Genomic DNA, 24989 nt, shown 5'->3' with positions numbered 1-24989 from the left:
TAATAAAAAATTTAGGAATAAATGCAACCAAGGAGGTAAAATATCTGTACACTGAAAATTATAAGACATTGATGAAAGAAATTATAGATACAAATAAATGGCAAGATATCCCATGTTCATGGATTGAAAGAATCAATAACAAAATATCCATTCTACTTGTCATCTACTGATTCAATACAATACCTATCAAAATTTCAATGGCATTTTTCACAGAAATAGATAAATAAAGCTAAAATTTATATAAAATCATAAAAGACCCTGAGTAGCCAAGGTATTCCTGAGAAAAAACAACAAAGCTAGAGACATCACATCTCTTAATTTCAAACTATATCACAAATCTGTGTTAATCAAAACTGGCATTAAAAACAGATACATAACCAATGGAACAAATTGAGAGCCCAGAAATGAACTGTTGTATGTATGTTCAACTAATCTTTGACAAGGGTGTCACAAATACACAATGGGAAAAGGATAGTATCTTCAATAAATGATGCTTGGAAAATTGAATATCCACATGAAAAAGAACGAATGAAACTGGACCTTACACCACTCACAATAATTAAATCAAAATGGTCTAAAGTCTTAAACTGAACACCTGAAACTATAAAACTCCTAGCAGGAAGATAAACCAAAGTTTCCTGACATTGGTCTTGGCAATGGTTTTTCTTGATATGACATCTAAACTATAAGCAAAAATAAGCAAATGGGACTACATCAAACTAAAAAGCTTCTGCACAGCAAAAGAAACAATCAATGAAATGAAAAAGCAACCAAAGAAATGGGAGAAAACATTTGCAAACCATATATCCGAGAGGGGACTAATATTAAAATATAAAAGTAATTCATACAACTCAATAGCAAAAATAATAAAAATAATCCAATTAAAAATGGACAGAGGACTTGAATAATATACAAACAGCCAAAAGGTACATGAAAAGATGCTCAAAATCATTAATCATCAGGGGAAAGCAAATCAAAACCACAAAAAAATATCACCTCACAACTGTCAGAATAGCTATTATCAGAAAGACAAGAATAATAAATGTTGGCAAGAATGGGAAGAAAAGGAAACCTTTGTGTACTACTGGTGGGACTGTCAACTGGTACAGCCATTATGGAAGTTCCTCAAAAATTACATATAGAACTGTCATATTGTTCAGTAACCCATCCCTTGGTTTATATCTGAAGAAAGTGAATCACTATATTTTAGAGACTTCTGCACCCGCATTTCATTGCAGCATTATTCACAATAGCCAAGACATGGAAACAACTTGTGTCCATCAAAGGATAAATAGATGAAGAAAATGTTATACACATGGCACGTGCACGCATGCACGCACGCACACACACACACACACACACACACACACACAGAGGAATGTTTTAAAAAGAAGGAAATCCTGCCATTTGCAATAATATGAATAAACCTTGAGGGCTTTATGCTGAGTGAAATTAGTCATCAGAAAAAGATAAATACTGTATGATCTCACTTTATCTGGGATCTTAAAAAGCTGAACGTTTAGAAATAGAAAATAAATTAGTGATTGCCAAAGGCTGGGGAGTAGGAGAAATTGGGAGAGGTTAGGTAAAAGGTACAAAGTTTCAGTTAGAAGATGATTAAGTACTAGGGATGTAATGTAAGCATGGTAACTATAGTTAACAATACTGTATCATACAATTTGAAGTTGCTAAGAGAGTAAATCTTAAATGCTATCACCACAAAAAAAAGGTAATTATGTGAGATGATGGAGGTGTTACCTTATTGTGCTAATCACTTTGCAATACACATGCTCACAAAATCATCATGTTGTACACCTTAAACTTACACTATATGCTAATTATATCTCAATAAAGTAGAAAAACTATACTAAAAATAAACTTGTACTACTGAATTTTAATTAAGTTCAGTAGAATTTGCTTTTTTAAAGAAGTATACTTAAATTTTTCTGTAATATTTAAATGAAGAATATTTTAAACCTGAATTCATTGAAGTTTCTTCTATCTCATTTTAATATTGTCACATAATAATTAACTTTAAATTCCAGAAAATAATGTGTAACCTTATCTAATCTTTAAAAACACATGTTTCTAGTCAGAAGACTTCCTCAACAAGAGGATGTGAATCAATCAATAAAACCTACTGCTATTTTGAAAGAACATTTCCCTATTTTTCTACTGAGAACTAAGTCAGTAATAAATCTTTACTTCTAGATAAAAATTAGTAATTTAATCCTAGGAAGAAAATCCATTTTGCTAATTTATACTATAAACATTTATTGATATAATACTATGTGCCAGCTTCTGTGGTTGAAACCCTACTAAATTAAATAAATTCTTACCCTCATGGAGTTCAGAACCTACCAGTGGGAGCTGACTGGCACTATAAGTGAACTTCATAAACCTTCTAAAATTGTATGCAGTTTTTGTTAAAAGTATATATGCATTTGCCCTCTAAGTAAAGAGCTTCTAGGTTTTACTAGCTATTCAAAAGTGTCCATTAGAGTGAACTAGTAAATGTCAAAAACTAGAAGGAACATAAGAGACAAACAGATTAGCCTGTAACTGAAATATAATGGGTAAAGAAATGTTCTAATGACAACTTAGACCCCCCCCAAAAAAAGGAGAAAACTAACTCTGTCTACAAAACTCAGAGAATTCATGAAAGAATAAAAATGGCAAGCAGACCCCACAAATGCAGCTGCGTAACATAAGAAAGCTATAGTTATTGTAAATATTATTGTAAAGACCACCGACATCTGACAGTTTGGGATCCAGAGGGGACATGAGATACTAAAAAATCTCTAGCAGACGTCATACATGTTTAAGTACTTTTCAAAAATATCGCATGTTGCAATCTTAAAACAGTTTTATAAATTTCTAGAATCACATAAGTAGAAAATCGAAAAAGTAAAATAATTAAGGCAAACACATTCTTAAGAGTCACCAACTTAAACTTATTAAACATGATAAAGAAAAAGAGAAGCGTCAAATTAAAAAATTAGAACAAGCTATAACAAACAAACCTTGTAATTAATTCCTCAGCCTGTCAGCTTAAAAGAACTTTTCCTTTAAAGAAGGAAAATCATGAAAGAAAATTACTTGTTCAAAGGAAGTTTTCAATTATTAAAAGAAACAAATGGTGCTGGGAAGACAAAACATTACAGGGTCAGTTCTCAACAAAACAGTTACCTTGGGGTGCAGTATTTAGAAGATACATTAGTTTGAAATTTCAGGCAATACTTTAATTAAACTTCATTATTAAATCCATAAGTAGTTTTCCCCAAACATGTAGAAATAATTTTCTACAATAAATGACTAGGAAGAAGTATAAATATGTTTATAAAATCTTAATGAAAGAAAAAGGAAAGGCATCTTTAAATACTAGAAATACTAGTGGGTACATCGTTTATGACAAACGTATCACAAAATGAAAAAGGATAACATTAGATTAACTGGCATTTATCATCTATGGACACCATTAAAATCACTTTTAAAAAGGAGTGGGGAAGTACTCAGCTAAAGATTCAATATGATTTAATATGACCAGACTATGAACAGTTCTAATACCCAACTTATCAAGACTAACAGCTTACTGCTAATACTTACTTAAAGATCCTTCCTCACTGCACCCAACCATCCAAACAAATCCACGTAAACATGTCACAAACTTTGCCAAATTCTTACTAGTTCCCTGTTTGTAAGACTTGCCTTACATCAGGCAGCCAATCACACAGCCGATCCTAAAATATTATGCAATCTTTTCTTGACTTCCACCTTCTGAAATACTACTAACACTGTCTAGCAGTCTCCCTTTCTAAAGTTAAGTCTTATAAAATTAGCTTTGCTTAATCTCAGTAGGCATTAACAGTTATCTTTTTGGGAGTCAACAGCCAACAAGTAACATCTCCATTATATATTTGATTTTCTTTTTCTTCCTTTTTCTGATATTATGAATCTACTTTTGAGAGAATGTTGAAAAAATTATTTGGAATATGACATTTTAAATAAGCAGAAAAACATACATTCAATAAAAATAAACTTGTCATTAACTAACCCAAAAAAAGGACATTGACTGTGGTTTGCACTGAGTATTAACTCTTAAATCAATTGCTATAGCCAGTGGGAAAACTTTTTCCCACCAAATGGGGAATTAAGGCATATAGTGAACACAATTTCTAAAACCCTGCAGGTTTATTTGAACCTCCTTCTTACAATCAGAAGACCCATAGCATAATGAGACATTTATTTATCATGAATCTAAACTAAACCAACTACATTGATTAAAAAAAAAGATCACTACTTGATTTTATTGGATCCACAGGGCTTCTTCTTCTAAGCTCTCTTATAAATTCATGAGTTCAATAAATACTTGGAAATTTCAATGTGTGTATGTAAACAAGTAAATATTAAAGTTGCAGGGATGTAAAAAATTATATATATTAATTCTGTAGAGAATATTTATAAAGTATTAATTTTTAAATTCTTAAATAATTCTTTAAGAAATGTCAGAATATATCTTCAAAAAGTCTTTCTTAGCCAAAACATTTTGATTAGTTAGTAATAAAAAACCATAAGAAAAGGACTTTAATAAGGACATTTTCAGCACTTTCTGGACATTTTTCTATTCTTGTGTTGTTATTAAAAGAGAAATATCATTGACAAACCTCATATGTCGCTGGACCAGGAGTAGTCTCTTTGGAATCTTTAAAACGCTTCGATGCTTTAACAAATAAGGGTATGGAGCAAGATTTCTGTAAAACAGGATTGTACGTTGCAGGCCCTAAGAAAAACCAAATGTAAAAATAATAAAGCATGATTTAAATGATTGATTTTGGTCACATGGATATTATTCTTAGATTTATGATCTTAACATTTAGATTTAACATCAAACAATCTTGGACCATTCCTTTTGAACACTTATTCATTCAGGGATTTGAAATATGATAAGCATGAAATACAGGAATACTTCATTTTATTGCACTTCGCTTTATTGCACTTTGCAGATACTGTGTTTTTTACAAATTGAAGGTTTGTGGCAACCTTGTTTCTAGCAAGCCTATCACCACCATTTTCCCAACAGTATTTGTTTACTTCATGTCTTGGTGCCACATTTTGGTAATTCTTACAGTATTTCAAACTTTTTCATTTTATATCTGTTATGGTAATATACAATCAGTGACTTTTGATGTTACTACTTTAATTGGGCACGCCACCAACCATGCCCATATAAGATGGCAAACCTAAGTGATACATGTGTGTGTTCTGAATGCTCCCCCATCTCTCTCCCTCTCCTTGAATCTGCCTATTCCCTGAGGACAATGATACTGAGATAAGGCCAACTAGTAATGTTACAATGGTCTGTAAGTGTTAAAGTGAAAGGAAGATTCACATGTCTCTCACTTTAAATCAAAAACTAAAAATGATTAAACTTAGTGAGGAAGGCATGTCAAAAGCCAAAGCAGGCCGAAAGCTAGACCTCTTGTGCTAAATAGTTGGGGAAAGTTTTTGAAAGAAATTTAAAGTCCTCCTCCAGTGAACACACAAATGATAAGAAAGTGAAACAGTCATTGCTCACATGGAGAAAGTTTTAGTGGTTGGGTAGAAGATCAAACCAGCCACAACACTCCCTTAAACCAAAGCCTAATCGAGAGCAAGACGCCAACTCTCTTCAATTCTATGAAGGCTAAGAGAGGTGAAGAAGTTGCAGACTTAAGTTTTGAAGCCAGCAGAGGTTGGTTTGAGTAAAGAAGCCCTCTCCATAACATAAAAGTGCAAGGTGGAGCAGCAAAACTGATAATAGAAGCTGTATCAAGTTATCCAGAAGATCTAGCTACGACAATTCATGAAGGTGGCTACACTAAGCAACAGATTTTCAATATAGACAAAACAGCCCTCTATTGGAAGAAGACACCTTCCAGGACTTTCATAGCTAGAGAGGAGAAATCAATGCCTGGCCTCAAAGCTTCAAAGGACAGGCTGACTCTCCTGAGAGGGGCTAATGCAGCTGGTGACTTTAAGTTGAAGACTGCTCATTTACCAGACCGAAAATCCTAGGTTCCCTAAGAATTATGCTGCATCTGTTCTGCCTGTGCTCCATAAATGTTATAACAAAGCCTGCATGATGGCACAAGTGTTCACAACATGATTTTTTGAATATTTTAATCCCACTGTTGAGACTTAACTGCTCAGAAAAAAAAATTCCTTTTAAAATATTCCTGCTCAGTGACAATGTATCTGGTCACCCAAGAGCTCTGATGAAGATGTACAAGATTAATGATGTTTTAATGCCTGTTAACACAACATCCATTCTGCAGCCCATGGATCAAGGAGTCAGTTTGACTCTCAAGTCTTATTATTTAAGAAATTCATTTCATAAGCCCATAGACAGTGTTTCCTATGAAGGATGTGGGCAAAGTCAATTAAAAACCTTCTGGAAATGGTTCCTTATTCTAGATGCTATTAAGAACATTTTTAATTCACAGAACTAGGTCAAAATATCAACATTAACAGGAGTTTGGAAGACACTGGTTCCAACCTTCATGGATGACTTTGAGAGATTCAAGACTCAGTGAAAGAAGAAACTGGAGATGGGGTGGAAATAGTAAGAGGACTAAATTAGAAATAGAGCCTGAAGATGTGATTCAGTTTTTGCAACCTCATGATAAACCCTTACTGGATGAGAAGTTGCTTTTTATGAGTAAGTACAGAAAGTGGTTTCTTGAGATGGAATCTACTCCTGGGGAAAATACAATGAAGACTGCCGACATTTCGACAACAAAGGATTTAGAATAATACATAAACTTAATTGATACAGTTGCAGCAGGGTTTGAGAGGATTGAGTCTAATTTTGAAACAAGCTTTTACTGTGAGTAAAATGCTATCAAACAGCATGCATGCTACAGAAAAATCGTTCATAAAAAGAAGAGTCAATTGGTGCAGCAAATTTCATTGTTGTCTTATTTTAAGAAATTGCCACAGCCACCCAGCCTTCAGCAACCACCACCCTGATCAGCCAGCAGGCAACATCAAGGCAAGACACTATACCAATAAAATGACTGTAACTTAAATATTCATTATAATGATATTGACATATTCTGTTGGGAAGAACAGGGCAAATGAGCCTGCCTCCTCTTCCACACTGAAGCCCAATACAAGTTTTACTTCTCCTTTTGTTAAATTAAATGGGGATCTGTTGGTTTCAGCTAGCATAGAGAGAAATCAAATTATGGGCATGGGTCAAGATGGGGAAACTGGTCACAGGTGTTCTTCTGCAGTAATTCCCACTGAAATATATATGATCCATACATCAGTAGGACTGAGAGGATAAGAACTGCCAGTGTTACTTCACAGGAGATGGTCCGTGCTCTTCCCTGTACAGCTCTGATTAGTGTGTATTTGGATCTGAAACTCATATAGATCAGAAGATGAAAGCAGCAGCTTAGGCTTGATATAGATATTATAAATAGGACATCTAGGTTTCTATGAATTAGTGGATAAGGTACAAGAAGTGGAATTTATATTGTGAGAGCCAAAGTGGAGGCTAGAATTGATGCAATAATAAATATATAAATTGATTAAAAAAAACTGACTTGCTGAAGGCTCAAATGATGTTTACAATTTTTAGAAATAAAGTATTTTTTAAAAGTAAGGTATCTGCGTTTTTAGACATAATACTATTGCACATTTAATAGACTACAGAGTAGTGTAAATGTAACTTTTTCAGTGAAGACATGGTAACTGAACTGCATTTGGAGACATGAATAAGATTTAAAGAAGCAGAAAGATAGTTTAACAGCATTCTGGGCACTAAACATGATAGAAGTCAAGGCACAAAGGTGGAATTTACAGGCAACAATTGAATGTAGTAAGCAGACTGGCTGGATGGAATAGAGCCTAATCCTAAATAAAGATTTTGTACTAGAGCCCACAGGTTTAAAATTGTATTCTAAAATGTCCCCAAAATTCCACAGATGTGCCCAGGGGCAATGTGTAGGTAAAGCCCAAAATAAACAGGCTTTAAATATTTTCAGTCAAAAAAACTTACTATTTTGTTTGGGTCCCATGTAAGATTTTATTTAACCAAAGTTGTTGAGTAATTTTTTTAAAGGGTAGAAAGCCATTTCCTTAATCTAGCTCTTCACGGTTTTAGACTAAAGGAGACCCATGAAGAAAGACATAGTTTAAGACATAAACTCTGGCAGTAGTTTATAGAATAGGATAACCTGAAGATGGTCTGTTTCAGGGTCACTAACAAGGAGTTTACTAACATTGATAAGGGAAAGGAAGAACAATTCAGGGTATTTTCTAAGGGATGCAACAAACAGTATGTATAGTGATTAGAAGAAGATAAAAATGGATAGTGGCTATGCAAAAGGTAACACTCTGTGACAGAAATAAGGAAACACGGAAGGAACAAGGAGAGGAACATCTTGTGCTTGATTTTGAACCAGTTATGTCTGAAAAATGCAGGATATTGAAACAGAAATGTCTAGAGAACAATTGCAGATATGTAATTGAAGCTCGTGAGAAAGCTGGTGTGGAGAAAAAGAATGATGTTATTCACACAGAGGCAATAACTGAGGGTTCTCTAAGTGAAAGAATGTGGAGTCCAAGAAGCAAATAGTCTGGTGAGTAGAATATAGCTATTACAACAGCCTAGAGAGAAAACAAGGAGAGGTTATTTTTCTGCTTTTCCAGGTTAACCAGGCTTATTGCGTGTCTATTCCATGACACGCCCTGTATATGAAGAATATTAGAGGTCTACTATATCAAATATTTCAAGAGGACACTTATAGAGAGGTCACTGTAGAGTATGTGGAATGTAACTTTAGAAGAGTGGTGATGAGGGGTGAAACTAGACATCATTGAAGAAACACTGTGTGGGAAGAGGGAATAAAAAATTGGAGCATAGAATATTGACAATGAACATAAACAGTGAAATAGAGGAGACATAAAGATACTAATAGAATACAAAATTAATGTCTCTATCTCATAGTAAACATGCAATTCAAAACCACTTACTTTGGAGAGTAGATTCCTGTTAATATTTTAAACTCTTTAATATTTTAGAATTGATAGGTTCACACTGAATGTTTTATCTTCATTAACATAGGACATTTCAAAATTTAAAATAAAACATAGCATTTGGCTCTAGATCAACCATTCTATTATCAATTCAATTAATACGAAAGATATCCAAAGTTATCAAATGCTTGTGGGAAGCTGCTATAGACTGAATGTGTCCCTTGACAATTTATATGTTAAGACCTTAATCCCCAATTTGACGGTATTTGGAAATGGGGCCTTTGAGAGGTAATTAGGTCACAAGGGTGGAGCCCTCATGACAGGACTAGAGTCCTTTTATTAAGAGACATAAGGAGCTTATTCTCATTCTCTCTCTTTCTCGTCCCATCATCCCCGTGTGAAGATACAGCAAAATGTCTATCTACAAACCAGGAAGAGGACCCTCACTAAAACAGAATTGGCCAGCACCTTGGGCACCTTGATCTTGAACTTCTCAGACTCCAGAATTGTGAGAAATACATTTCTATTGTTTAAGTCATCCAGTCTATTGTATTTTTGTTATAGCAGCCTGGATTGACTAAAACAGAAGCTAATGTGTTTTGATCTACCAAATGTCAAGTATTATAGCAGACGACATCTTACTATCTAAAAAAAAAAAGCATGCATGACTTTGAAATAATACAATTGACATTTATACTGCAGAAAATAATGTATATAGACATACATAATCTTAACAGAGTCTTAAATACACAAACCAAGTTATGCATGGGAAAATGTACCAGTTACTGCAGTATCTAGAAATAAACACAAACTATCATCAGGAACTAAGTACACAATTCCACAGTCAATTAATTGAAAATTGCAACTTTAACCACAAAGATTTATAAAGGTTAATGCAATAGGTAAGGATAGTACCAAAACAGTAAATTTTATTTTTAGTTATGAAGAAATATCATCTAGCCTGTGCCTTTACCATCATGCTAAAGCAACTGACAAGTATTTACACTCATGGTTATAACTCATTAAAAAGAAAAGAAAATATTCAAATATAGTTGTAAATTTCCTTTTATTGGAATTCCTTTGAGGAGCATTAAGTGAAGCAAAACTTTCAATATGCACTTTGCTGTATTTTAGCACTTAATTTGCTTTAAGATACAGAGCATGAAAAAAGGTTTACTGCACTTAATCTTAAAATGTACTTCCAATTACATATGTTCCTGTTTATATGATACAAGTCAAAGATTTACATTGCTTCACCAGCTCTGATTCACAGCTGGATTATGCAGAAACTATCTTCTATTTATTTACCAAAATGCCACATTTTAATAGCAGGTCATGGAAGAAGAAAACTCCTCATTCTAAATCAAACACCTATGAAAAGTCTGCCCAAATCATGACTACTATATAATGGGAAATTCAAGAGCAGGTGATTCTTATAATTACGTTTTCCAGCCCTATGCCAACTTACTCTCTCTGAAATGTCAACCAATGCTACAGGGCAAAAATGGGAGAGAACAGGAACCATGAGTAATTTAAAATAAAAATCATTTTGGTACATTAGAGTGGACTCAGACATAACTAATTCTATGAATAAAGCTGCAAAATCTTGCATTAAAAAATGGCTGTCTTCACAATGAGCTAAAATTTATAAATCATGTTGTCAATTCTGCTTATGAATATCAAGTTCTTTTTTTATCTAAAGGCGACAGAAACATACTGAAAAGTAAATACCCCATATGTGAGCATATCTTTAGAAATTAAAAAAGTCATCTAGAAAATTGTTCATTGAAATGGACTGCATGACTTTAAAATGTCATTTGGAGAGCTTAGATTTTTATGGAATGCATTTTCTCACACTGATTTTATTCGTCAACTCTACAAATGAAATAAAAGTAAAGACAAAAGATTAGTACACAAGGAAGTATCATCAATGCCAAAACCACATTTAGGTTTAATGTTCTCCTGCTTCTAAGATTTGATTTGATTAAATGGCACTTCAGATTACAACCACAAAACTGCATAGTCTATTAAACTGAGCTTGTAAGTGATGAAGCAAGAGTTTCAATAATGCATAAACCTTTAACCAAAATTTTCATGTATGTTTTACCATATTGTTGACTTCTCTTTCCAAAAACAAAGTGGGTATTATATATTTTAAGAAATAAAATCTTAAATACTTAGGGATGATACCTTAAAGTTACTTTAGAGTATCTCAGAATTATTGCCAACACAGTCCCTAAGACATGGACTATTATTACCCATTTCAACCTAAGTTGACTGAGAGCTGCGTCTATTGGAGTCTTCCTAAATTATCCACCTGTTAAAACGTGTGTCCTAGTACTGAGTAAGGAGTAGGGCTGCACTCCTGTGACACATAAACACAAAATCACAGGAATTTGGCTTGACTGAAATAAACCTTCAGACAATGATGTCTGTTTATCTGTGTTATCTGTGTACCTCGAAATATATACTTATAAAAACATGCATCTAAAACCTTATCAGATGAAGTCTTTGAACTGCTCCTACTAAAAAAGATAATTTTGCTCTCTGATAACATAAGCACATTGTACAAATCTGAGTGACTTTCACCAGTATAGTAAATGTAGGCACAACACACTTCCTGTATGAATTATTGGAACCAACTGGAAGGATGATCAACTTTCACCCAATACCATTTTGAGTAAGTAGTATATAAATATGTAACACATGAAGATTTTTACTGATCAATGAACAAAATTATCAACTGATCAATAAATTCAATAAAACATGAAATTATCTTCAAGGTAAATAAAACACCTCACAGTTGGTTTGACATATTAGTAGCAAGTTTTCTTAACTGAATTTGGGTTCTATATTCCAACTGTCCATTTTTAAAGGTTTGGAGCCAGAATGCTGAGAACATTAAGCAAAACGTAGAAGAGTCTCAACATATATTCCAAGTCCTCTTAGATCACGATCATTACGTTAATAGTCAATTAGAGCTGAAATGGTAAGGTATTCCCTCTTAAAACTGGCACTTAGCTCTGTGAATACTGTGTGCAAAAATTGGGGAAATGCTATACATTTTTGAAAAACATGTCATGTCATAGATCAAGTTAGGTAGAGTTCTTTAAATATAAATACCTTTATTTTTAAATAATTAAAACATTTGATTAGTATTAATCCAACTAAATTATCTAAGAAACTATAGTAAATGAGCTATGATTTGAAGCAAAACTTTTAAAATGGCTAATTTTTACCATTTTAATGGTGACTACTGCCATTTTCTTAACATGCTAAAAATTGTTAGTCTCCTAAGTGTGCTTAGATTTGAATCTTTGACTAGGTCTGCTACAAATTGCTACAACAAAGCTAGACTCACAGAGTTCAGACTTTTCTGAAAGAGCTTACATAATTTATATAATGACTAGTCAATTAAAGGTTATTATCAAAGGTTAATATTTTTATTTGCAACTTAATTGAATAAATTCTGCATCTTAAACCCATGAGTATTATGAATGAGAGAATGGGATTTTCAGGTTTTCATTCACAAATGTTTTGTTTATATTCATCAGAAATCAAACAAAAACAGGTTAACCATCAAGTATGTCAGAGAGCTTCTTGCTCATTTTCAGTAAATTTAAATCTATCCATACATTTAAAGCTAAATAAAAATTTTCTTCACCTTAATAGTGTTCTCTGTTCATTCTGTTCTTGCAATCATATAATGTAATTTTCCAACCCTGTTCCCATACCTTCATGGAATAATAGCAGGCCACCTCATAAACTCAGCAGAATTCTTCCCTTTCAAGCCTTCTCATCAACTACCACTAATTAATTTAACAAAGATAAATAACAGTGGGATTTGTTATGTTAATAATGTTTGTTTCCAATAAAGGGTTTCCTCATCTGTCTTCAATACCCATGACCCACAGGACCTATTCACAGCCCTTCCATAGCTTTAGGCAAGTTTCTCCACTGGCATCTGGCTGAATTGTGGCTTGAAATATTAAGACTAAAAATCAAAGAAGATCATATTCAGCACCAAATATTTCAAACTAATCTTTCTCAAAGTGTAGTTCATGGACCACAGGCATCAGAATCACCCAGATTAGTGTTAGAATGCAGATTCTTTGGATTCATGACAAAACAGTAAATCATATTCTCTGAAAGTGGAAACAAGAAAACATAATTTTAACAAAACTCATTGCTTTAGACCTCTCAACTGTGACAATTTAGTATGTAGCTATTCTCAAATATACTTAAACATTTAATCATTTTCCCCTAAATCTCAAGAACTCGCGATCCAAAGAATTAACCTTAAGAAAGTATGGATGAGACTATTCTTTCCCCTAGAACACACCTGAATCTCTATGTCTCAGTGCCTGCTTATGGTAGAGTCAATGCTTGCTGAGCTGAACTAAGCCAAACCAAGGAAGGCTCAATTTATGAGTCCACTAGAGTCTAGTCTCATGACTTATAAGCATTTTCACCATTCTTTTTTCATTTTATTTTCTTTCTCAGTAATTGTCTATGGAAAAAATGAATACTGTGAATGCAAATTACTATAAATAATGTGAAAATGGCATTTAGATGATATATCACATAAATGTTTGTAATAAGTTTAGAATAATTGGTTCCTGAGAGGAAAGAGATTAGTAGGAGACTGGCATTATTAAGATAGGAAAGAGATTTACTCTTCAGTGTATATCCTTTAACATATCATGAATTCTGTCATGGGCATGTCCCATGATTTCAATTTTGGGCCAAATAAGTGCAAAACTTATTTCATGATGATAGAAGATATAATTCTATGAAATATGTATATTTCCATCTCTATTTTATCTATTATTTTCCAGAATAATCTTTAACCTAAATTCAAAATCAAGCTTTCTGTATACTGGTCATATAAGCTCCATATATTCTGTAAATCTTGTTAAGTTTTAGTTTCCTTCTTTAATCAAAGGGGGATAAAATGGCCCAGGAAAGTTAAGCAACTTCTACAAAGTCACAAAATGAGTAAGAATCAAATCATTCAACCACTTTTAATCCTTAGAACATCCCTGAGAGGAAAGAGGGGAAAATCAAATTATTTAAATTTTACAGGAAATTGAGTTAATAGCTGAACTGTGACTTGCTCTATGTTTTTTAAGAATGCTTTCCAATATTTCACACTGCCTTCTTAATCTTCTTTTGCTGTCTCTAGCACCTTCCAAAAGCAACAAATTTGCCAAACAAAAAGCATGTTAATTAAATGAGAATATTAAGCTTTTATCTGAACATTACATTTCCCTAACAGGTGAATTAGGCTTAAAAGATGGAATAAATTAAGATCTATACAATAAATTTAGAAACTTTGTTCCTGGATTATTAATTTACTAGCATATCAAAGTGGATATAAGTTTGGTTTTACACTTACACTTTTAAATTTATAAATGCATACACACTTAAGGAAAATAAAAATGTCACAGTTCTGAAAACCAAGTTGTCTTCACATCACCATACTGTCAGACTCCTAATTGTCAAGGCTGCCACACACTGCTACTTTCTAAACCTGTTATAACTTTTTTTTTAATCTAGAGTTAAATATTATTTTCCAAAACCAAATGGCCCTAAGTTTTAAGTTTTGGTGAAGGCTGCCTCTCTGTGGCAGAATGCAATGTGTCATGTTCTCTGAGGGACAATTTTCTTTCTCAGTCTTTTTAACGGGTAGAAAAGATCTGTATATATTTTAAAATACATAGATTTAAATACAGTGTTTTTACCACTTCTTTCAGGATACCTTGGCTCCATGTTTGGAAAGGGCTTTGGACCCTTAGGAACCACCTCACTCCTCTTGGCAAGCATATATATATATGTAAGAATAGATGAAAATAGTATTTACTCAAGTAACAAAAATCAAGTAAAACAGAATTGCTCAAATAGAATGGTCATGTTTCCTGTCTTTTTTGAAAGCTGAAGTCATTATTCACTTTCCACTGACTCACTCTGCTGGTCAGAAAGACACATTTATTAATAGACATTGTACCTACCAGAAAGCAGCTGTTATCTTAATTTTTATTTTCTGAAAGAATTACCTAAAAATACTAAGTGTGTCACAAGATAATGCCTCTTATTCACTTAAAGAACAATGATAGAGAAATGTAACCTATTTCAAACACTGAAAGTCAAGGACCAAACATCAAATAGATATCTTTTAAAAAACATTAAGTGAATTTTTCTTTCTCCACTAATGACCATCCTTAGTTGAAACAAAAGTAGGCTCAAAAAACCATTTTGTTATAAGACATATGTTCTAATAATTAAATTTAATTATTAATAATTAAATTTTTTTAAGATTTCATACTTTAACCATATGATAACTGAAAGATTTAACATTTACACATTTTTAACTAAAAGGAACAAAATATATCTATCATAAGTGTGTGAGCTGTTATATCTCAAAAATAAGGGATTTATTTAATTAAGCAATATGGTCACAAAAATGACATTTACTTTCTCTAAAACAGAACATGCTAACCTATCAGTGAAAACAGCAAAAACTAATTAGGAGAGGATACCCAGAGGGTCATTGTAAATATTTCAATAACCAGTATCAAGCTGTTACATTGTTTTTGTTTGAGGCATAGGTATATAAAAAAAAAAAATCACAAAGAAAACTGAACAGATTCTTTTTTTTAATGATTTTAATAGAGGTCAAAACCTTTGAAATGCAGTATATCAATAAAAACACCAAAGAAAGTTGCCTGCAAAATTTTTTGATCAATAAAATTATTTTAAGTATCAATTGCTAATTATTATAATATTCCCATCCCCTCTTTTTATTCTGTTTAACAATGTCCAGGGGGAAGGGGGAGAGAAACATGTTTGGTCTCTGCTTCAGCAAATACTGAAATCTATTTAAATGCAAATAAGCTATCAATAATTAGTGTGAGAAGACACTTGTGCATAAAGAGAGAAATAAATTATCACTAGAAACCATTAATGAAATCTATTTCAAAACATAACATTTTACAAGAGCCCTCACTCATGTACTATTTCTTAAGCCTTGAGGAGAAATGGTGAGTTTACACTTAGATGAAACCCAACACTATATTATTTCTCATGCCAATTTGTTTTGTAAAATGCATTATTCCTTTCCTTAGAAATGACTTGATAATTATAACTCCATTGAGTCTTTTTAGAGAACTTTATTACTGAAGTCAGGGTCCTGCGTGTTTGTCACATAATTGCCAGACTTTTTAGGGGAATTCATTTTTGCTGTTACAATAACTGTTACTCCCTTAGGTTTAAAAATGTTAACATTCATTTTTATACTCTAATAGTAGTAATGAAAGAATAAATGTGCTTTAAGAAGAAGAAAGATGAGTCTTTCTGGAATAAGTTAAATTTCCATGGAGAAGACTAAAATAAGCAATAATCAGTAGAGACTATAAAATCATTTCATGTGCTCTGCCAATTTTTCTCTTTGGGTTTCTTGTTTTGTTCTTCTTAAATTCATAAATTCCTGTTTTAGTCCAGATTTAAGTCTGTGTCAGTTTTAAACACTGCAGATACATTCTTCCTTCTGTTAGCTACTTAACTTTGCCTAGGGTGCCCAACGTTGAACTGAAGTCCTTAGTGTTTGATACAGTCAAGCTCATAGCATTTTTTGCCTTATGGTTCTTACTTTTCAAATTTTTAATAAGCAGTCTTTCACCACTTTTTCAGGTGCAGTGGTATTCCCAGTATTTTCTTCTACTAACTTTGTAGCTTTATCTTCTGAGTCTTTAATCCATCTGGATTCCATCATTGTATGTGGTGTTTTGTAAGGCTCTAATTTTACTTTTCTTTGGTTACTGTGTCTGTTTTCCTAGCGTGTCTGACTTAACTTTTCCTTTACCATTAATTTGTGGTGACACCTTAATAATAAATTGTCTTCATATATGCATAGCTCCATCTTTGCACTTTTTTGTCTCATTATTCATTTATCTTATTTTTTGCCAAAACCACAATGTTTTTATTAATATACCTCTGTAATACATTTTAATAAATGATACAGGAATTCTTCCCCTTCCTTTATTCTTTCTCTTAAAAATTATTCACATACCTTTATGTTTTAAAATATGTTTTGGTGTGTTTATCAATTTCTTCAAAAAGTCCAACTAGAATTTTAAGTGGGGTTACAGTTTATAAATTAAAACAGGAAAAATTAATATATTCATTAGATAGTCATCCCACTCAAGAGCCTAGAATTAGCTCTTCATTTATTAAGACCATTATCTCTGTCCATTGTTAGAATTTTAAAATTCTCTTTATGGAAAAAAATAGAATTCCTTAATTCCTAGAAACTTTATTCCTTTTGGAAATTGTATTTACCTTAGTTTTTTTTTATACATGATCACTGCTGGTATAGAGAAATATTACTCACTGGTACATCATTCTTACATCTAGCAAGTGTGTTGAATTTTGTTAGTTCTAGTAGTTTCTGGATTTAAAAAAATTGTTTTGCTATATGATGCTGTAATCTGAAATTAAAGATAGTTTTATTTTTCTTTCAACCCTTCTATTTCCTCTGTGTTCTTAGGAATTCTATCCTTAAGTAACAGCATGAAACACCTACTTTGTTAAGAAGGTATGATTAATAGTGGATATCCCTGGCTTCCTTCCCTTAAACACTTAGTTTAAGTTTTTAGATTTATAACCTTTATCAAGTTAAGGAACTTACTTGTATCGACAGTTTTCTGAGTTTTTGTTTTTTAACATGAGTAGACAAATGTAATTAAAATACTGTTTCTGCAGGTCTTTATTAAAGCACTTTTTTAAAGAGCACAGAGCAGTGAAAACATCTGAGAATGCACCACTACATAAACTCTTCTTATCTCTGTCAAGTTGACTTATCTTTGCTCTTAGATGACTAAGCAGTTTAAGATGCAATGTTCTTCTACCCATCACCCTCGCCCATCCTTCACACTGGCGTTTAAGAAAAAATAGCACATGGAACTGGAATGAGGTATTATAACGAGAAGGAAGTCACCTGGTCTGCTTATTCATCCTAAAGCAAAGCTCACTATTCATATGCCGTACCTCTGCCAAACAAGAAAGAGTTGAAAATCAGAACTGTTGTTAAAAAAGAGAAAAAGAGAATAGTACCACTTATATTGGTGCACTCAAAGGGCACCCAAACAGATAATTTTTTAAAAATATATGAACAGACACCAAAGATCAGTTGGCATATGAGTATTGCTAACACACAAAAGAAAAAGACCAAAAAAAATTTTAAAAACTGACCTTAGAGGAAAACAAGATTGTTAGGAAAACAAATAGAACTTTAAAAAATTAACGAAATAATTAATAGGCTAAAATACATTTACAATATTGCATCTGTAAAACAAACAACAGAACAAGAATGTATTCTAAAGGCACTTAACTTGGTATAGAAAATTCAGTCAGATAAAAATAGCTAAAGAAAAAAAAAGAGAGAGAGAATATGATAGAAAAGTAAAAAGATATTTTTTTGAAAAACCACCTAGTACGTCCAAAATCCAGAATTCCCAGAAGGAGAAAATAAAAAATTCTAAGGGGAAATTATGAAATAAATTCTAGATTTCTGGAAAGGGACATAATTCTTCAAATGTAAAAGGACACTAAAAAATGTACAGAGCCTGAATACAAATTGATAAAGATACTCAACCACAGATATATCATTGCAAAATTATAGAATATTGAGGATAAACAGAACATCCTAAATGTTTCCACAGAAAGGAATACAAGTCACCTACAAAGGACAAAAAATTCAAAATGCCACCTATCTGTATTTGCATCAGCAAAACTGGGTATTAGAAGATAATGGAGCAAAGGAAGACAGTAAGAGAAAAATAAAGGCACTTTGAAATATAAAGTCCTGCCACCACTTCAATAAAATGTTAGCCCAACACTAATACATATCCAACACATCCATTCCCAGTGGAAAACCAATGCAAAAAAAAAAAAAAAACCAAAGAGGTCAACAGAGCTCTCAGAAAAAAAGTCTCCAGGTTAAAAAAAAAAAAAGTATGATGGACTTTTTTGGATAAAATGATAACCAACTCAAGAAAAAAGAAAGATAATTTGCATGATTTCACTTATATAAAGTACTTACAGTAGACAAATTAATAGAGACAGAAAGTAGAATGGTGGTTTCCAGGGACTGGGAAAATTAGTGTTATAAGGGTAGTGTATCAAGTTTTGCAAGACGAAAACAGTTCTGTGGATAGATGGTGGTGATGGTAGCACAACAATGTAAATGTACTTAATACCACTGAACTCTACACTCAAAAGTGGTTAAGATAGTAAATTGTTACATGTATCTTACCACAATTTTTAAAAGATAATTTAAAGTTTCAGACAACTATAAAGACAGTTATGCTCTAAACATGAAGGTAATCAAAATGTGGTAAAATTCAAGCAACTAATGGAATATAGAAGATAAAGTCTACGTGATTTTTATTAAAGAATATTCTACTTTGAGAAGCCTAAATATCATGGCATTATAACCACAGAAAGAAGCCATCCTTACATTCCACTTGCTTCAAAATGCAATAATTTAAAAAGTTTGTCTCTGGTTATGTGAAAGATGCGGCAAAAGCCTATTGCTTTTTTCTAGGCTCTTCTATACAATTTGGTTTGTTATCATGTACATGTATTATACAGACACACACACACACCTCTCTGGCTTCTGTTTCTAAAACTTTATGTTCTGCAGAGACAGAGACAGAAACAGAATTTTTAAAAGAAGAGAATCGTGCTATAGGCTGAAATATCTCTCAATCCTCTAATCAAAAAAAAAAAAAAACTTAGAAGCCTAGTGGCTATAGTCTGTCTGAAATTTTATTTAAATTGCTAAATGATTTGTTAAGGAACATGAATATTTTTAAGGGTAAATGTAAAGCAAACATGGAATTATTATATAGAATAGCAAAAGCAAATATGGGTAATCAGAGAAATAAAATAACTTCAGGTCAAATAGTTCATTATTTACAAATATTGGTTAAAAAAAGACTTCCATTCTATTGATGGCATCTTTACTTTTACTAGTATCTTTAAAATGTCATAGGAGGCAAAAAAGTCAACTAAATTGTTAGAAATTGTTTGGTTTTAGGTTAAGAAATCTATATGTAGAAGCATTTTCTACATTGTTATTATCTTGACAATTTATTAACTTCCTCTGCTATATGTTCAGAACAATTTATTATAATTATTATAATTTATTTTGATCCTCACGGAACAAATTTCTAGATCTAATCTTGGTAAAAGGCTTAATCCATGCAGGAAACAGAGTCACTTTAAAAATCTGAGCTCATCTGTTAAAGCAGCTGCCCATAGCTGAGAGAAAATGTTGATAAGGTAAAAGCTCAGTTGAAGTCATGCAAATCATTTGACCAAATCGAACAAACCTCTCAGCAGACTCTCTGGAAAGGCTACAGTATCATCAGACTTCAGAAAATAACATTCAAAATAAAGCAAACAAAGAAAAATACCTCATCCCTAGAAATACATCTACTGAAGAATTTTCATCAAGGAAACTGTGTGAGGTGTGTGTGGGGGAGGGGTGACAGTGAAAGAAAGAGACAGTATTTGGGGGGAAATGAAAAAAGAGAAATAGTGCATAACTTTAGATCTTAAAATTCTCATCTCATTTCTGGGACTTGTGCCCATAGCTAATTTCTAGGAAAGAAAGCACATATTATGGAGACTCACAGGATGCTCTGATGGACACTGGTAGACTACAGGGAAGAATATGACTTTTGCTATCTTTCAGAGTTGAAGAATGGTATATAACTTGCGTCACCATAGTTATTTTGATGAAGCTACCTGAATGGAGTGATCTAGTTGGAACTAGAATCTAGTTGGAACAGAATTCGATTAGTTTCATCAATCATTGAACTAGAATTGTGAATTATATAAAATAGAAATTCAATTATTGATTGAATTCATTATTGACTTAGAAACATATTAGATATGCTCTGTGTAATAACGCTGTGCTGTGCAGACTGGCTTTTGGAGGAGGGGTTCTTTCCTCCCCTATACAATCAGGGTCTTGAAACACTGAACAAGGTAGATAAAGTGGACTAGAACTAGCCCACATATGGAAGACTCAAAACCACGATGCCTACCTTCTATTCTATAAGGTGTTAATTTATTTAGCATTTTGGTTCACAGGAGATAAAAAGAGGAAGAATAATCAAGTTCTACCTCAAGGAAATTCAAGCAGAGTATAAAGGAAAATAAGATACATGCACAAATGTCTATATTGTAAGAGAAAATAAAGATTAGTACCATTAGTTCCATGGGGATCTAAAATGGTGAGAGTATTTCATCTGGTTGGAAGAATTTGAGTTGGTCTAGAAAATGAGTAGGATTTTGCTAAACAGGTCTGAGCTATTCCTAGGGGAAGAAACCACACCAACAAAATCTTTACACAGCAAAGCATAAAGCATGATTTGAGAACTGAATAGTGTAAATTTATTAGATGATACAGTAGAACAGAAAAAAGAGAAGGATGAATAATAAAGCTGTGACTGGAATGGAAAGTTTGGGCCAAAGTACGTAAGTTGAAGACTTTGTATTTACATAATAGTCAACAGTAAGCCATGAGATGTTGGTGAGCTTGGGAATGGGTATGATCAGAACTGTTTTAAGAGACCCTTGAACCACTCCTCTTCCCACATACATTAGAAAAATAAAAAATGACTTCTGAGATGATGGTATTCTTTTCCCTTTTTCTGTTAACATTATTTCTTACAGAGTAAACTTGGCAATTTATCCACACTACTGAGAATTTGTAATATGTACTATTCTAAGTAGTGTAGAATATATGGTGACAAGAATAAGCCCCTAGATAATTATTATGTGACCTTATCTTAATATCAAATGGTTCTTTAATTGTTGGAGGAGAGAGATAAAGAGGAATGATAGTATCCCCTTATTTGTATATATTAAATTTCTAAAATATTGCTCTAATTTTATTTAAAAGTTATCAAAACAGCTCATTTTTCTGTATTAATAATGGTTTTGATTGTTTGACCTGATTAATGCTATATCCAGAAAATGAAGTTAAATTATAAGGTTCATATGGAAGGCTCCAGTAAATGACTTTTTCTCTTTTTTTTATGATCTGTTCTTCATATAAAAGAGCAATTCAATGCTTTTAAAAGTGTTAGTCCAATTACCAACGAGATGCCTATTCTTAGTTACGCTGAGTTGGTACTTCCAGAAATAGTTTCTTATAAAATTGCCTATTCAGTCAATCTAAAAACAAACTACCAATGGTTTAAGAAGACATTTAAGAAATGTGCCTGCAATACAGTATAATTTATGAACTTGTATTAACACTTCAAAACTAGGGCCTAAACCAGAACTGCTTTAAGTCAAATTTAAGTCATCCTTACCTTCTCTTTCAGAACCCACTGCACAAAAATAAATAAACAAATAAAACTGTACAGAAAAGTGTCCTTAATTGGTCCAATAAATCAAGTTCACATCAATAAAAAACAATTATGGCATATTAAATTTTATTCCTGTTTAAATCAATCTATAAAATGATGTGTTAATCTCTGTACAAAAGATATTGTTTTAAAAAAAACTAAAGGTATTTTTTTCTTCTTCATTTTTCCCTAGTCTATTGATTTAATATCATCTCATATATTCACAAAGTCTTTAAACTATGCTACAATTATAAAATATCAAAGCTTGACATCTCATTAAACATTTTTTACCATGAAAGATCTTTAGTAAAATTAATACTGTCATAAATAAAATGTCAGAAAAGCTGTTATCTTATTATCTATGGGAAAACACTATTTATTCTATTAGAATTCAGGAAAACCTTGAATGAATTAAAAAAAACACTTATGCTGATTTATAGGGGACTATAGTATTCAATGAACTTAGATTAAAATCAGTTAAGACAATTCAGGACGAGCTCATATCTTATTTGCTTATGATTTAAATCTTTACAAAACATTTATGGAGTCAATTAAACAGCAGTTAAGAGTAACAAAATGAAGGCTCTCAAAATACACTGCAATTCAATACTTGTTTGAAAAATAAAGAGTTAATCTTAACATCTGGATTTCTAATCTTCTATAAGATGTAGTATGAGAGGATGACAGTCATTTGAGTTAATTTATCTTTTGGGCTTAAGTACCTCATCTTTTACTCTAAAAGTTCTTGGATGTTCCAGGTGCCCACTTCTATGTAATGTTATAACTTCTGCATCAGGTTTAGTTTTCCTTATACAGATGGTCATTTGATACTCATGGATGAAGTGTGGCTGAATAAAAAGTTACGAAGCAGACATACTCATGAGAATGACAGATAGTACCAGTATTTTATGGTTAAACCTTCAATATATTCTGCTACACTGTACACACATAAAACCGTATCAGTAATAAAATGCTGTTTGTTCCAGGCTTTACCCAATGGGATTCCCTTTGCAGTATTCTTGAAATGATTACCTAACTTAACAGTTGAACTTCTCCAGTATGTTCTCTTATTGACAGAAACTCAACGGACAAAACTTTATCCACAAAGAAAATTGCTGAGAAGTAGCTGTATTTCAGCCATATCACACATGGAAAAGATCAAAGTCCTGGGACATGGTTGTGCCAGGATTTAATAGACAGTGGATACTATTGTAAGATAAGATCATATCCAAAATCTAGTCAGCTAAATCTTAAAGCTATCAATTACTAGCAGTAGGTTTTTTTTTAAAGGGTTTTAAAGAGCTTAAATTATACTGACATCTTTTTCAACTTTTGTTTAGTATGTTTAGTATGATAAAGGACACAGCAGGCTCAACTATCCATGCACCTCTAAGATAGCTCACAAATTATCACAGTAATAGGGAACTCATAAACTCTTAAAACACCCTATTTCATCTTCTGATTACTGTGTCTATTGGAACTTTTACTGTTGTTACATTTAAAGACCTGTAATCCTCTAACTATAATGGATTGTCTGATCTTCAGATGGACACATAATTGTATTTGTCAGCATGCTTTGAGTTCTCACATATGCCATCCCCTAAAATAAGCACTTTTGTCAGTTATGCATAATTTTGTCTGCAAGTAACAGAAAACCCACCTACTGGCTTAAACAAATGGGTATTTATTTCTCTCACATAACAAGAAGTCTTAAGTCTTATGGCTTCTAGTGATGAGTCAACTGTCCTATGTGTATGTGATTCTACCAGTTGTTCTCTCATGTTGGCAAGACAGCTGCCACAGCTAAGTTCTCACATCTGTCTCTGACTTCATCCCTCGCTCACTTCAGTCACACTGACCCCTGTTCCACTGCCAGAATACGATTACAAAATCAACCTAACTGGAGGAAAGGATGGAAAAGACAGTATTTAGCTCTTCCGGCCCCTATGGTGGACAAAGAAAGGGATGGGGAAGGGAGTGGGGGGCATAAGTGTGATGTTAGCCAACCAGCAAAAATCTTCCATGTGTGTAATATACCTTTTTAGCTAAGCTTTAAAACTTCATGGTAGGTACTTTTATGATATCCCTTGATTGCTTAAGTAAATCAAAAGTTAAGGTTATCAAGCAACTTACCCAAGGTCCCACAACTATTAAGAGTGGCAATGCTAGAGTTTTAATCCATGGTGGCACATAAGAATTTCTGTCCAAGTTTTTTAGTGTACCTTCCTTTATAGCCTTTGTACTTGGAACTTTCTACAAATTTGAGGACCTTTTTTTTTTGCCAATTCTGCACATGCTGGCGTGTTAAAATTACTTTCCCTTATCCTCTTTATTGGGATCACTTTCCATTTCATACTTGTACAGTCTTTAAAGTAACTCTTTCCTCATGAGATGTTCTGTTTTAGGACTTCATAAAGCCTATATTTTCTTATTTTACATGTAGCCTAATATTTCCTTAAGACAAAAAAAATGCATTTTTACATGGAAATTTACAGAAATGAAAATATAAATTTAGAAGTGAGGCAGGTAGTCTTGATTGCT

The 24989-nt window shown here is 32.6% G+C and overlaps 1 protein-coding gene across 20 annotated transcripts in view; it reads right to left on the bottom strand.

Annotated features, from left to right (window-relative positions):
- Window positions 1-24989, bottom strand: part of STPG2 (sperm tail PG-rich repeat containing 2) — a 436638-nt gene that overhangs the window by 194932 nt on the left and 216717 nt on the right. For all 20 annotated transcript variants that reach the window (XR_012060157.1, XR_012060155.1, XR_012060156.1 and 17 more), the window contains exon 12: window positions 4665-4780. Coding sequence is in view for 9 of the 20 variants with exons in the window: in XM_072940179.1 (XP_072796280.1) it covers window positions 4665-4780 (116 nt within the window). In the remaining 11 variants the exon portion in view is untranslated. The remainder of the gene's footprint in view (window positions 1-4664; window positions 4781-24989) is intronic.

This window comes from Vicugna pacos, chromosome 2, assembly GCF_048564905.1.
Source record: "Vicugna pacos chromosome 2, VicPac4, whole genome shotgun sequence".
NCBI lineage: Eukaryota > Metazoa > Chordata > Mammalia > Artiodactyla > Camelidae > Vicugna > Vicugna pacos.
This window is presented reverse-complemented; position numbering and strand designations above follow the sequence as displayed.